Source organism: Gorilla gorilla, chromosome 7 (assembly GCF_029281585.2).
Source record: "Gorilla gorilla gorilla isolate KB3781 chromosome 7, NHGRI_mGorGor1-v2.1_pri, whole genome shotgun sequence".
Taxonomy (NCBI): domain Eukaryota; kingdom Metazoa; phylum Chordata; class Mammalia; order Primates; family Hominidae; genus Gorilla; species Gorilla gorilla.
Window position 1 is genome coordinate 33,339,418 of NC_073231.2, and position 14,938 is coordinate 33,354,355.

The following is a 14,938-nucleotide window of genomic DNA, read 5'->3' on the forward strand; positions in this document are numbered from 1 at the left end:
GCACAGCCCTACCCTCAGGTCGCAACTGTGGTTAGAGTCGTTTCTTCCACTGAAGACTAACCTGGCGGCCGTGAACATTGACACAGATTCTCTTGCGTAACACCAGTTGCATGTCAGCAGGGTGGCTGAGCTGGACCGTCACGCGCACGATCAGGAACAACCGCTCGTCCGCGGGCGTGCCCCTGCTGAGCTGAGGGCAGCCATGCACCGCGGAGTCCCAGGAGGCTTCTGCTTTCACCTGCAGAGAAGACAGAGAGGAAACAGGTTTCTCTCTTCTCCAGAAACATGAAAACTCTTTCAAGGAAACCACCTTGGCTCAGGCTGAAAGGGCACATGCCAGTCACCAGCAAAGTTCTACTATGACAGCTGCCCTGAAAAGACAATGGAGTGTGACAGTGTGGCCACAATCACCTTAGCCTGAAAAGTATAGAGCATGATGATCCTGGCTGGCTTACTTTTAAAATTTGTATTAAAAAATGCTCAAATGTCAAGAAAAGTTGCAAAAATTCAGTTGAGTGATTTGTACCCCTTTCATCACGACGCAGCAACTGCTACCATTTGGCCACTTTTGCTTCTCTTTCTCACAACTCACACACACACATTATTACTTTTGCTAAACCACTTTCAAGTAAGTTGCATATCATATCTAGGAAATTTAACAGGAATACACTATTATTTAATATAGAATCCATATTCAAATTTTTCAATTTCCCCATCCCGGAACCACACACTGCCTTAAGTTGTCACGTTTCTCTAGTCTACTCTAATCTGCAATAGCTCCTTGGCCTTTCCTTGTCACGCTTGACCCTGCTGAACTGGAAGGGTGCTGGCCCACTATTCTACAGAATGCATAGCCGCTGTGTGTGTCGGACTGACTCCTCACTGTTAAGACTCAAGTTTCGCTTCTTAGGGACACTATTAAGTAATAATGTGTCCTCAAATATCACATATCAGCTTTCCTTCCTGAATATATTTCATAATTTTTCAAACATACTCAAAATTAGAAAATAAACTCCCGTGAGATACCCATCACTCAGATTCAACCACGAAAATCAAGATGTCACCACACTGCTTTTACCTATTCTTTTCCTTTTTAATAAATCCTGGCCGGGCGCGGTGGCTCATGTCTGTCATCCCAGCACTTTGGGAAGCCAAGGCAAGTAGATCACTTGAGGTCAGGAGTTTGAGACCAGCCTGACCAACATGGTGAAACCCCATCTCTACTAAAAATACAAAAATTAGCCAGGTGTGATGGCATGCGCCTGTACTCACAGCTACTTGGGAGATTGAGGCAAGAGGATCACTTGAACCCGGGAGGCAGAGATTGCAGTGAGCTGAGATCGCACCATTGCACTCCAGCCTGGGCAACAGAGCAAGACTCCATCTCAATAAAAAAAAAAAAATTAAAAAGTCCTTACAAAATGATTTCAAAGCAAATCCCAGCCAGGCGCAGTGGCTCACACCTGTAATCCCAGCACTTTGGGAGGCCAAGGCAGGTGATCACTTCCGGTCAGGAGTTGAAGACCAGCTTGGCCAACATGGTGAAACCCCATCTCTACTAAAAAAAAAAAAAAAAAAAAAAATTAGCCAGGCATGGTGGCGCACACTTATAGTCCCAGCTGCTCGGGAGGCTGAGGCAGGAGAATCACTTGAACCCGGGAGGCAGAGGCTGCAGTGAGCCAAGATCCTGCCACTGTACTCCAGCCTGGGTGACAGAGCAAGACTCCATCTAAAAACAAAAAGAAAACAAAAAAATCCCAAAGCAAATCCCAAACCTGGTGCCATTTTACCTCCATGCACTTCCGCAGCCCCTGCTTCCATCTCTCACTGGTTGAGGAACAGAGAGCGCCTCAAGCTCCCGACCGCTGCTGATCTGAACTGCTCACACAAGCTCAGTACAAGTTACCAGGAAAGGAAGGAAAAGGTGAATGGATGTAATATATGTTCAAGCTCCATTCTTCTGGAAGTCATGATGAAAGGTTTTGCTTTATGTATTTTGAGAAATGTAAAGCACTGGCATGATTGCCTTATTGTTTCAAAAAGCTCGAGGAGAGGTTAAGGAAACCACTTTTCATCTGATCGTCCCAAGTTAAGCTTTCCTTACCTCCCCATCATGCTGCTTCACAATCTGCAATTCAAAGAACTCCTCTTCTTCTTCCCCAGTCAAGGTCGCATCCCATCCACCAGCTTCTGGGTCATCAAGATTATCCTGAGAGCTGAAATCATCAGCTAAAAGCAAAGAAGTTCCATTAAATACTGAGATCATTTTCAAGGATAACCCCTACCAGCTAAATTTCAATGTGATTATTACAATTCTTCTGCTTCAAATTTCATTTGCTTTTTGCTCTGAAATCTTACATGACACTGAAGATGACCACTTAAAAGTTCACAGATCTTAGAGATAAGAAAGTGCCTCAAAAAATGATCTCATCCAATCTGCTACACTTATGCCTTATTTTATAGGGTAGGCAAATGAAACCAAGATACCTAAGAGGTTACCCAAGGTCATCTCATCAATGTCAGTGACCGGGTTATAACACAAATTCCGTACCATTTAGTGCACTGAAGGGTCTGAAACGTGCAAGGGTGTTTCCACGCACCTGACAGCAACATTCACCAGAAGGTTCCACTGGCTGCATGGGCTGGAAATGGAAGGACTGCACCATGGCCCCCTGGTTCCTCAGGCCCGAGCCTGGCCCTCCCCACTCCCCTTCACCTGGAGCTCGTGGGCAGACATCCAAAGTTCCTTTTCTAGGAGGTGGGCATGGGGGGACCGAGAACATGTACCATGCTGACCAAAGTCCTGATGATCCCCTCAAATGCCCAGACTAACACGTCTTCCTTAAGCTTATTGTCTTTCACTTTCTTATGCACATCCCTGCCTGCACCCAAATACAAGCACCTCACCTACGTAGGAAGCCTAACAGAACAGGCCAGAATCACCCTCAGGCGCCAAGTTCAGAACACCACAGCAGGATAAGGACTTGTGGCAAACATTAAAAAACAAACACCTTCCACCCCATCAAGCAAACAGACAGTGGCTGTATTATTCGGTATTATTCTCTAACTCTATGCATAGAAAAATCTTCCATTTAAATAAGCTAAGTGGCAGGAGATCCTAAATGCCGCAGAGACTGCATCTCGCTGTCAGCTAGGTGGAAGAAAACCACGGAGGACATCCACACTCATCTATTAAGGAGAGTTAATGTTAATACATAGTTCTGCAGATGTGTTAGGAATTTAACTGCTGACTTTTAACTTATTTTTAGATCCTTAATCTACTCTTCCATTTTCTATTTTCCCTCCTACAGGCAGAACTCCTAGCGGCAGAGTATATGTAAAACGTATCCAGGCCCAAAATATTTTACATGGTGGTGAGTGGGAAACAGAAAAATGACAGTTTTTTTTTTTTTTTAAACAGGTAATACAGGGATGAATGGCACAAGAACTCATAGAAAAAGTGAGATATTTATTAGATAATGCTAAGAAAACACCACAAGAAGGAAACATGCTTCATAAGTATCGCTAGTTATTTGTCCTTTCCAGAGAGAAGTCTTTCCCCAAGAATTAAAGAAGAAGCCGGACGCAGTGGCTCACGCCTGTAATCCCAGCACTTTGGAAGGCCGAAGGAGGTGGATCACGAGGTCAGGGGATCGAGACCATCCTGGCTAACATGGTGAAACCCCATCTCTACTAAAAATACAAAAAATTAGCCGGGCGTGGTGGCACAAGCCTGTAGTCCCAGCTACTCAGGAAGCTGAGGCAGGAGAACCGCTTGAACCGGGGAGGTGGAGGTTGCAGTGAGCCGAGATCACGCCACTGCACTCCAGCCTAGGTGACAGATCAAGACTCTGTCTCAAAAAATAAATAAATAAATAAATAAATTAGAAAATATTTTTAGTGCAGAAAAACACTGCTACCATCCTAACACCGGGAGAACAGAGCATCCACATGGCACCGTGAGCTGCAGGGATGAGAGGTGAGGAGTATGGTGAAGCACGCCTATTACTGCCATAAACATGAGACTATGACACACAAATCAGTCCGTCTGCAACCAGGAGACATGGACACACATCAAACTGGCTCTAGCCTTAGGGGGACAGAATTGCCTCACGATGCACTTGGTTGGAATCTACATGTTATGTAGGCACTAAATTTTCAGAGGTAAGTCTTCAGAAAACACCTCCTAACTTACCATTTAAGTCCAGGAATATAACAGGAATGTGTGTCTCCATCCCAGGTACTGGGGTCCTAAAACAGGAAGAACAAATGGCATCTGCCTCAGGTTACTTTCTCAGTGGCATGCACGTAGGAACACAGCCTTAATGGCATTCAGGGCTGTTACAGGGCAAAGCAGTAATAACCCTGGCCCTGATTTTACTCTAATCCAGAATCAGAGAGGCCACAAAGCCTCCACTGTAGCTGCTGCTTCATACCCTGACATTTGAACTTAGCCTTATAAGACACTACCTGTTTATAGTGAAGTTCTCTTGTTTAAACCTACTTTCTTATAAAATGATATACTTAAGGGCTTCCTCTGGCTAAATTTACTATTTTTAATTTCTATAAAGTAGCACAGAACATTTGCTGACAGTACAGTTTAAGCCAGCACCAAAACCAAAATCGCGTGGAGATGCAATTTTCTTATGACCGAACAGTCTTCTAAGGGAATGACCCAAGTAATTAACATATTAACTATTTTTTTAATGCTAAGTGCAGTGGTATTAAATATTGATTTAAGTTCTCAGAAATCTTAATGACTTTGGCCAATAACAACATTATTTAATAAAACAGTTCTAGGCCATAGTTATTCAACTCATGAAAATAATTTAACAGTTCCTTTAATTTAAACAACATTTCCCCCCATGCTATTGACTCTTCCATTAACCATAGCACACGCAAAATTCAAGCTAAAAGCAAGTGACTTGGTGAGCGTTCAGACCTCACAAGACGCACCACAGGGTTCATACCATTCTGCTGGGGCCCCTGGAATACCACTGCCAGCAGAGGGGACCATCACCGCGTTCCTCTCCTCAGTTAGGGTCAGCCGCATCTCCAGAAGCTGCGCTTCGCGGTCAGCATCATCCTCTGTTTTATCTAGAACATCGAGAATGAGGATTCAATGACAAAACTTCACTTGCCATTTATCTTTTTGTCCTGAGTAAAGACTGGATTTGCCTATATTTCAATTATTAGCTCACAAGTGCTCCCCAGTGATAAAAACTAACCCACAGCTAGAGAGGTCAGATGGGCTCCTGCAGAGAGGCCATCTTCAGTTCCTGGGAGGCCTACAGAGGGACCGCACAGGAGTGACTGGTCCAGAGTCAGAGGACTCGAGCCCTTTGGATAAGAAAAGTTACCACCTTCCTTTATGTTATCTTTGACAGACCATGTATGCTTTGTGCACTGTATTTGCTCTTTCTTTGTGGGGGGTGGGAGGAAGACCTCCACCAAGATACGACAGCTGGATAAAGGATATGACATAAACAAAGAGTAACACTCATCTGCTCCTGCCATCCCCATTACTGATGTGTTCATCTGGTTCTTAACTGATGTGGCTACAAAGGGAGAATAATTAATTATGCATTGATTTGCAGGGGAGAAAAATATTCTATTTGTTTTTCCTACCACGTTTACTGACAAGCTTTTGCAATTGTTGATCCAAGTACTCCTGACGTTTTGTTAATGCATTTAGCCATTTTCTACGAAGTCTCTCTAAATCTCGATCCTGGAAGCAAGCAAAGAAAATCATATTCAATGTAATGTCAAGATAATCTATCTGAAACTGATGCTCTATCTTACCTTACTCTACTATGCCTTGGAAAGGTAAGGTAGTATACAATAATTTCTTTATTGCTACCACGAGTTGACTGTGCCCATCATTCAAAACAGCTATTTTCAGAATTTAAAGCATTATTTTCTAGAACAGAAAGGGCATTCTCAGGTATCCAGAACCAGTTTTATTTCTAATGGCTTGTGGGTAGAGCTTTAAGCACCTGCAACAAAAATCTTCTAAAAGGTCTCTTTGCTGGATAAAACCGATAAACAGGACTCAATAATCTTCCAGTATGGCTGGGCGTGGTGGCTCACACTTGTAATCCCAGCACTTTGGGAGGCTGAGGCAGGTGAATCACTTGAGGACGGGAGTTTGAGGCCAGCCTGGCTAACACAGCAAAACCCTGTCTCTACTCAAAATATAAAAAATTGGCCAGGCGTAGTGGCTCACACCTATAATGCCAGCACTTTGGGAGGTCAAGGCAGGCAGATCACCTAAGGTCAGGAGTTCAAGACCAGCCTCCCCAACATGGTGAAACCCCATCCCTACTAAAAATACAAAAATTAGCCAGGCGTGGTGGCGGGTACCTGTAATCCCAGCTACTTGGGAGCTGAGGCAGGAGAATCGCTTGAACCCGGGAGGCAGAGGTTGCAGTGAGCCGAGACTGTGCCATGGCACTCCAGCCTGGGCAACAAGAACAAAACTCCATCCCAAAAAAAAAAAATTAGCTGGGCATGGTGGTGTTCACCTTTCATGCCAACTACTTGGGAGGCTGAGGCAAGAGAATTACTTAAACCTGAGAGGCAGAGGTTGCAATGAGCCAAGATCACTCCACTGCACTATGGTCTGGGTGGTAGAGCAAGACTCTGTCTCCAAAAAACAAAACAAACAAAAAACCACTTTCAATTTATGTACCTTAGAATAATCAGAAGAATCAACTTTTGTAACTTCTGCTTTCTATATGTCAACACAGGCTCTTGAAAGAAAACATGTAAATGCTTCTCTCACTTGTTTTTATGCATTTTGTGGGGCAACAGGTAGGGGAAAGAGGGGATAGGGGTTGTCATCAACAGAATAACAACCTACCAGTCAACACCTACATGAATATCAATCTTACCTCATTTCCTTTTCTAATAAGGTTACAAGACTGTGTAGGTCAGTGGAATGCTGCAGATATAGTGTGTCTGGACTTTACTAGGACACTTAACCAAATAGCCTATGACACTGTTGTGGACAAGATGGAGAAACGTGCGATGCATCTACTTAAGTGAAATTACAGAGGACTCAAATATCACATCCGAAGAACAGTGATTAATGTCAGCTTGAAAAAAGTCTCTATTGTTGTGCCATAGGACTCTGTATTTAACCCTATCTGATACAGTTTTTATCAGCGACTTATAGGAAAGCAGACATTTCTATCAAATTAGAATGATGCAAAACCAGGAAAGTGACTACACGGATGACATAATCAGGCTCCAAAGAGCCCTGACAGTCCTGAACGATGACTAACAGATGAAACTGCACAGACAGAAACAAAGTCTTGCAGGAGGTTAGGAAAAGAAAACAAAGGAAAAAAAAAAAGATTCCAAATGCTGTATGATTCCAGGAAGTAGGGAAGAAAGATCTAGCTTAAAAAATGCAAAATTCGGTCGGGCGCGGTGGCTCACGCCTGTAATCCCAACACTTTGGGAAGTCAAGGCGGGTGGATCACAAGGTCAGGAATTCGGGACCAGCCGGGCCAACATGGTGAAACCCCGTCTCTAGTAAAGATACAAAAAATTAGCTGGGCATGGTGCCGTGCACCTGTAATCCCAGCTACTTGGGAGGCTGGGGCAGGAGGGAAGTTGCAGTGAGCCGAGATGGTGCTATTGCACTCCAGCCTGGGCAACAGGGTGAGACTCTGTCACACACACACAAAAAAAACAAACAAAAAAATGCAAAACACCTAGTGTTGACTAAAGCTCAGAATGAGACAACTATAATAGGGGCAACGAGTGGGGACTCACTCAGGAGAGAAAATGTCCAGGGAAGAGGATCCAGAGAAACGGATCTTCAGGGAGCCTGGCTGGGGAGCTCCAGGTTTGGAAAAGGATCTCAGTCACGAATGATTTCCCACTCCTAACACACTTTACAGCCTATGAAACAACACTCAATGTTCCCTACTCTGTTTTACTTTAAAACAACAAAAAAATCAGTATGAATTGTTTAATCCTTAAATAACAGTATAGCCAGATCCAGGAATGTGTAATTATATACTTTAATCATGCTTATTTGAGATGAGATTAACAGGTGCTAAATTACCTGGTAGCTGTCCATGTCTTCCTCTTCCTCCTAAAAGAAAAAAATACATTACATAGAACTGAATTATTGATTTATCCAAGAATCAGGCTATGCTAAACAATCTGACTCTTTACCCATAATTTATATTTTCCAATTGAATTAATATACTATTTCATCTCCCACCTACCCACACCCTCACTCTGGGTTTTACAGTTGTCAGGAAGTTGGAGCCGCTCACAGAAGAGTGAAGCATACTCATTTGACCTTTTCGGGAACCAGTGCAATGCTCTCCCTGCTGGGTTTATAGTCCCACTCACCAGGGGAAATCAAACACCTGCTGGCAAATAGTCTTTACAAGCCAGTAGGGGGTTTCTCCAGAGGGGTGGGGTGATGTTGAGGAGTTAATCACTAGCAGGCACTGTGCAATCTATGAAGGCTGAGACGTTTTAACCCTCAGCTTGCCACCTACACCAGGGCAAAACCAGTAATACAGTCCGATGCAGTGATTCCATTAAAATGCAAGACACAAAAAAAGACAGCAAAGGTAAACAAAGAGATTCACGGAAAGAATTGTTCACAAAAAGTAGTTTCGTACAGGTTCCAAAAGGCACTCTGGTCTGATTTTGTCTTTCAAGAAGAACATAACAGGTATAGAAACTTACATGGAAGGTGTCATGTGTTCTGGGGGCTCTGAGCGGTCTAACTTTGACACATCCAATGCCAACAGACAGTATACATTCTTCCATCAGTGGTAAAGTCCCAGATTCCTGCACTGACTTCACTTCGACTTGAACTCTCCGGGACTGCCCCTGGGTCACAGACAATTTAGAGTCTTAAAATCAGTTTCTTGATTTCCAAAAATTTGATTTAGAGAGACCCCTACAGGCTGATGTTGAGAAAAATGTTTTATTCAGACACTGTCACCATACCTTATTGTTAAGCATTAAAATACAAATTTAAAAACTAATCGGGAAAAATCATTTCCCTTTTTAAGTGAGCTAAAAAACAGAATAAATATATGTTTACATATTCTTTCAATAAGAAGTAACATTAAAAAATTCTAAGAAAGGAAATGCAAACAGTTGGCCAATAAAAAAGTTCAACTTACTGATAATTAAATAAATACAAATTAAATTAAAGCATGATACACCTGTATTTTCACTTCCTAAATTGGAAATTATATTTTAAAAGAGGAATTTCCAATGCCCTACATTTATGAAACAATTTCATACACTGTAAGTGGGAATTTAAATTGGTGCAAGTTTTCTGCAAGGCAATTTGACTTAAAAATATAAGTTCCTTTAACCCAGCAATTCAACTTTCTAGAGAGCTAAGTAAATAATCATACATATACACAAAAAATCTTAAGCACCTTTAAGAACAAAAAATTAGACACAAATTGAATATTTTATACGTTCAATAACTTTATTATGTTTTATACAAAACAATAAACTGTGAAACATATAATGAAACACTATACGGTTGTTAAAGAATTACTGTAGAAAAACATATGACATGTTAAAGTACCAGTAAATATAAATATAAAATCAGTAAATATAAAAAATCAGTATCAGTAAATATATCAGTAAATATATTATTTATATAATTTGTATATAATAAATAAAATATAATTTACTGATATAGCAGTATATATCATTAATATAAATATAAATATATAATTATAAAAAAATCAGTAAATGTAAGTATGATTGTTTAGACTGTTTATTATGTGAGACTTGGTATATATTTACAATGAAGTAATATTTTAAAAGAGAATTCACAGTATTCCCAAATTACTGACTTCAAACTTGGTTTATACATTTTAGAAATGTAAAATAGCATTTGAAAAACGGAATTTAAATGTTCAACTGCAAGTCAATTACTCTTGCCCTCTTCCATCAGATTTTAGTTCCCAAGAGCTCTGCATGATCAGGAAAATCAGCTCAGGCAACCACTGATCCTATCAAGCTCCATTTGAGTGGCTGGGATACAGATGTTTTCTGATTTAATATCACCAAGGACTAAGCCTCAGATATTTTGTGGGAAAAGTCCTAAAGAAAATATTTTAATAGCCTAAACAGTTTTGTCATTTCAATTAGCTACCTTTTATTTGCTTAGTTTGCCTAAGCACTTTCCGAAGTGATCTATTGTGAATCTGTGCCTAAGTGTGAAGGGTGAAGTGCGCACTTGAAGGGAAGATTCCTAAGGAGAGGGAAGAAAAGGAGAGAAAGGATCTGGCAATGGTTTACTGTTCCACAGAAAAACGTTTAAAAGTACACTTAAACTATTAGACAGAACTTCCTGTCACTACTGATATTTGACCATTTATTTCTACAAAAACAGCACTTTTCACATGGTTAAAGCTAATCAGTTGTCCTCTGCCACGTTCCTGTTCAAGAACAATACAAGCCAATTTTCAAACACATTACACTCAAATGAGCCTAGCATTCAAGGCCCTCCGAAACCAGCCGCCACAAGCTTCTGCAACCTGTTCTCTTCCTGTTTTCCAGCTCTTTCTCCACATGACTTTCTATCCAAATGGACCTAATTTATGGCCTCTGTGTCTTTATTCTTGCCATTAAGTTGGTGAAAAGTAATTGCGGTTTTTGCCATCATATAAGAAAAATCCTTTCAGAACTTGCATGATTTTTTCAGCATCAAGGTAAAGAGGCGTATCCTTCAAAAAGCCCTTTCCTGATAAACCAACATTTCTTTGAACACTTTTAGTAAAGGGTGTCAGAAGTATGACAAATACTTAAATATCCAATTTACACTAAATCATAGAAAATTATCCAGTCTTGCCTTCCAGTAGATGAATTTCTAAGACTTAGAAGAAGATATATATATTTTTTAACAGATGCCCAGAAAAAGATGTTCTTCACACCCTTAAGAATTCTATTTTATGTGTATAACATATGCTTTAATTTAAACTAATCTTTCACTTTGCTAAAACTTATTTGCTGGGGTCAGAGAACAAGTGTTTATCATCATCCTCCTCTTAAAACATTCGGAAACTTAAACATGTAAGCAAATGTTCTCTTTCCTTTAATTTTCTCTATTTTGCTTTGAATGCTTTCTATGCTCATTTTCTAGAACGATTCTAGTATTTTACTGCTGTTTTAAAGTATGGAAACTCATAGAATTTGGCAGTCTCCTAAACAATGCATTAAAGTATAGCAAAAAAAAAAAATTCCAAATCCTGTATACAAATTAAATTAAAAATTTCCCTCTCACTGTTAGTTGGCAGCACAGACTCTGCGGATGCATGTGGGGTTAAGTGGCCACTCCCATATTCTTCTCTGCTCTGTGGATTCTGGCATGTGTATCTACCCAGCTGTGTGTACTTAACACCTGGCATGTCAGGCCCTGTGCTTTAAACATGCATCTCTCTTAATCCTCACACTAATCTCATGAAGGTGGTGTTATCATCATGTCTACATAACAGGCGAAGGCAAGAGGTTATTGAACTTGCTCAGGGATAGACAGCCAGGACACTAGAGAGCCAGAATTGAGCCCAAGCATTTTACAATCTGAATGCTTATTATTTCTGGCATGTCACATAGCTTCTCCTTGTCTTCCTAAATGTTCTAAAGCTGTTTGATATGTTTGGTTTATGTCCTACAAATCAATTCTTTCTAAAGCTGTTTGATATGTTTGGTTTATGTCCTACAAATCAATTCTAAGTTTTCCTTTAAAGTTTATCTTTTTCTTACCTAACACTAACAGAACTGGTTTTTAAAATATTATAAATATCAATATTTGGCTGACAGCAGTGGCTCACACCCATAATTCCAACACTTTGGAAGGCCAAGGTGGGAGGATTGCTTGAGCCTAGGAGTTCAAGACCAGCCTGGGCAACAAAGCGAGATCCCTGTGTCTCTACTTCATTAAAAGAAAAAAAAATTTAATGGCAATACTTGTGACATGAGATAGGAGAATTTTAATGTAAGAAATGGACTTGGCCAGTCTAGATTTCATTATTGCCAACATTTCTGCTAAAAAGAAGCCAATATTAAGCTTTCTGGCACCAAAGAATCTAATATAAACATTCACAATCTTGTTACCTGCCGGAGCTGGAAGATTCCTCCTGTTGGGACATCCTTTGCAGAAATCACTTCTACAGGGCAGTATTCGCCATTCTCATTCTGTTCCAAGATTTGAACCCAGAATTCCAATTTCCTGGTCACTTCACTCCATCTAGGAAATAAGCGAAGTTCTTGGAAAATCATACATTTCTATTTCATTACAGGCAGCTTAGGGTCCTACACACATAAGAATTAACAATGAAAATGACCTCCAAACAGAGTAATTCAGAATGATCTGTAGTTCAGTGAATACCATGCATGTACATACTGGCAAGAATAATGGAAAGCAAACTTAAACTCACAATATCAGAACTAGAAATGGCTCCTTTACTTTGTTCAAAAAGATGTAATGACAAATCTATTTCAAAGTCGTTACTCAAAAATTGGAAATTCTAATCAGATGTACAGAAGCAGCAAGTACACAGCCATAAAAAAATACAACCAAACAAAATCATATCCCTTGCAGCAACTTGGATACAGCTCAAGGCTATTATCCTAAGCAAATTAATGCAGAAATAGAAAAGCAAAAACCCCATGTTCTCGCTTATAAGTGGGAGCTAAACACTGGGTATTCACAGACAAAAAGATGGCAACAACAGACACCGGAGACTCCCAGGAGTTGGGGAGCAGGGAAGTGAGCAAGGGTTGAAAAACTACCTACTGGGTACTACGCTTACTACCTGAGTGACAGGATCAATCACACCCCAAAGCTCAGCATCACACAATATACCCAGGTAAACAACCTGCACATGTACCCCCGAATCTAAAATAATTTGAAACTATTAAAAAAAAAAGGAAAAAAAAAAGCAAATACAGGGGTTGTCTTTTCGTAGATAGACAAAGGTAGTGCCATATGCTTCAGTGATGTGCCAAGTATTTTTCTCAGGTCAGTAAGAGAATCAAGGAAAAAATCTCAAATGTCACTTTCTAATTTAGTATTTGCTAAAGTATCCAAATGCAAAAAAGAAAAAGAAAATCTGTTTTCATCTATAATTAGATGAAAAGCACAAACATATGCAATTTCAGTCAATCCCTTTTAATGCTTCCTTTTAAGTCCACAAAGAAGCCTACCTCTTTCCAACACTGATGCCACTCAGAGCTATGAGCTAAAGACAACACTAGAGTGAATCTTGATCCATACTCTCTACAGCTGATTAATTAAAAATAATTCATAATGTTAAGTCACTATTCTCCAAAATTCATTTCACTGTTTCTTCTTAACCAGCTACAAATTGAACTTTCTTCCATCATTCTCTGCAGTCCACTTCCCTAAGGAAGTTTAATTGTGTGATTAATACCCTGGAGACACTGCCATCCCTTCAGGGAACACTGGTCATGCTCAGAAAATAGTAACCTCTACAAATGGCAGTACTAATCTCTAGCAATTTTTAAAAATTATAAATGGAATCTAGCCAGGCATGGTGGCTCACGCCTGTAATCTCAGCACTTTGGGAGGGTGAGGTGGGCAGATCACTTGAGGTCAGGAGTTCAAGACCAGCCTGGCCAATATGGTGAAACCCTGTCTTTACCAAAAATACAAAAATTAGCCAGGCGTGGTGTGCATGCCTATAATCCCAGCTACTCGGGAGGCTGAGGCAAGAGAGTTGCTTACTCGCAGGAGGCAGAGGCTGCAGTGAGCCAAGATCGTGCCACTGCACTCCAGCCTGGGTGACAGAGTGAATGAGACTGTCCCAAAAAACAAAAAAAAAATTACATATATATAAATGGAATCAGATGAACATCTAATATTCACCTGTCCCGAAGACTACGTGTCTTTGCTTGGATGATTCCCAAATCCCACAGGGCGGGGTTTTTCCGGGGATCGTTTATTTTATGTCCATATACTTCAATTGCCAATGCTCCTTCGGAAAGATGCTCGATAAAGTCTTCGGTGATGTTAACAGAAAACTCCTGAAATACAATAGCTAATTACAGAAGAGCAAACTCTTTCTGGTAATCTTAAGATTGTTTATACCAGACATCACATGCTTAATTATATCAGGGAAAAAAAATAGAAAATGGAATGTTTTAGTTATACAGAACTATCATCTAAAACCCATAATGAATGCTCAGATGGCAAAAGGTTCTTGACTTTAAACATAAGTATAAATCGGAATTTTTTTAAACTTTTCAGATTGAAAGTCTAGTATGTAAGACCACCACTGCATTCTATTTTGTTAGCAATATTTTGGGAGCTATTTTTAAGAGCATAATTGTATAAAGTGTTACAACACTGATCTATAATGTGTTGATATAAAAGTTATATGCAATAAGGTAGTGTGTTGCAAAAACATTTTTTCCCACTTTTTAGAAAGTTAACTATCTCTATTAGGAGAATAAGGAAATAAAATCATTAGCACCAAAAAAAGATCTAATTTGTGAAAATTCTGCCAGCGTGTCCATCTTTATAAGATAGCATATTGCAATTAGGATTTAGCTCTAAAACAGTTTATTAAAGAAATCACAGAATCTCCTATCTCTGTTGTTGTCTCCCCCTCTCTATCTATCTTTAATGTAGTGAAGTATTTTGGCTTTAAACGGATTAGAAAGAGGCCTCTCTCTTGAAACAGATGAAATGGATCAAGTGTGGTGCAGGAGCAAGAAAGACTTGGGGACCCAATAGTCCACATTCTGCTGCTCACCAGCCATGGACAAACCAGTGAAGAACTACTTTGGTCAAAATGACCTCTCTGATTTGTTTGTGTTTTCAGCTGGGAAAAAACAAACAACAACAAAAAAACGCACTGTTGGCTGGGTGTGGTGGCTCATGCCTGTAATCCCAGCACTTTGGGAGGCT

At 40.2% G+C, this 14,938-nt stretch overlaps 1 protein-coding gene across 6 annotated transcripts in view; it reads right to left on the reverse strand.

Annotated features, from left to right (window-relative positions):
• Positions 1-14,938, reverse strand: part of KIF13B (kinesin family member 13B) — a 225,690-nt gene that overhangs the window by 49,432 nt on the left and 161,320 nt on the right. For all 6 annotated transcript variants that reach the window (XM_055348316.2, XM_004046843.5, XM_055348315.2 and 3 more), the window contains 9 exons: positions 13,895-14,052; positions 12,121-12,253; positions 8,719-8,865; positions 8,078-8,107; positions 5,629-5,728; positions 4,971-5,097; positions 4,196-4,251; positions 2,105-2,229; positions 62-238 (listed from right to left, as the gene is read on the reverse strand). In XM_055348316.2, coding sequence (XP_055204291.2) covers positions 62-238; positions 2,105-2,229; positions 4,196-4,251; positions 4,971-5,097; positions 5,629-5,728; positions 8,078-8,107; positions 8,719-8,865; positions 12,121-12,253; positions 13,895-14,052 — 1,053 coding nt within the window. The remainder of the gene's footprint in view (positions 1-61; positions 239-2,104; positions 2,230-4,195; positions 4,252-4,970; positions 5,098-5,628; positions 5,729-8,077; positions 8,108-8,718; positions 8,866-12,120; positions 12,254-13,894; positions 14,053-14,938) is intronic.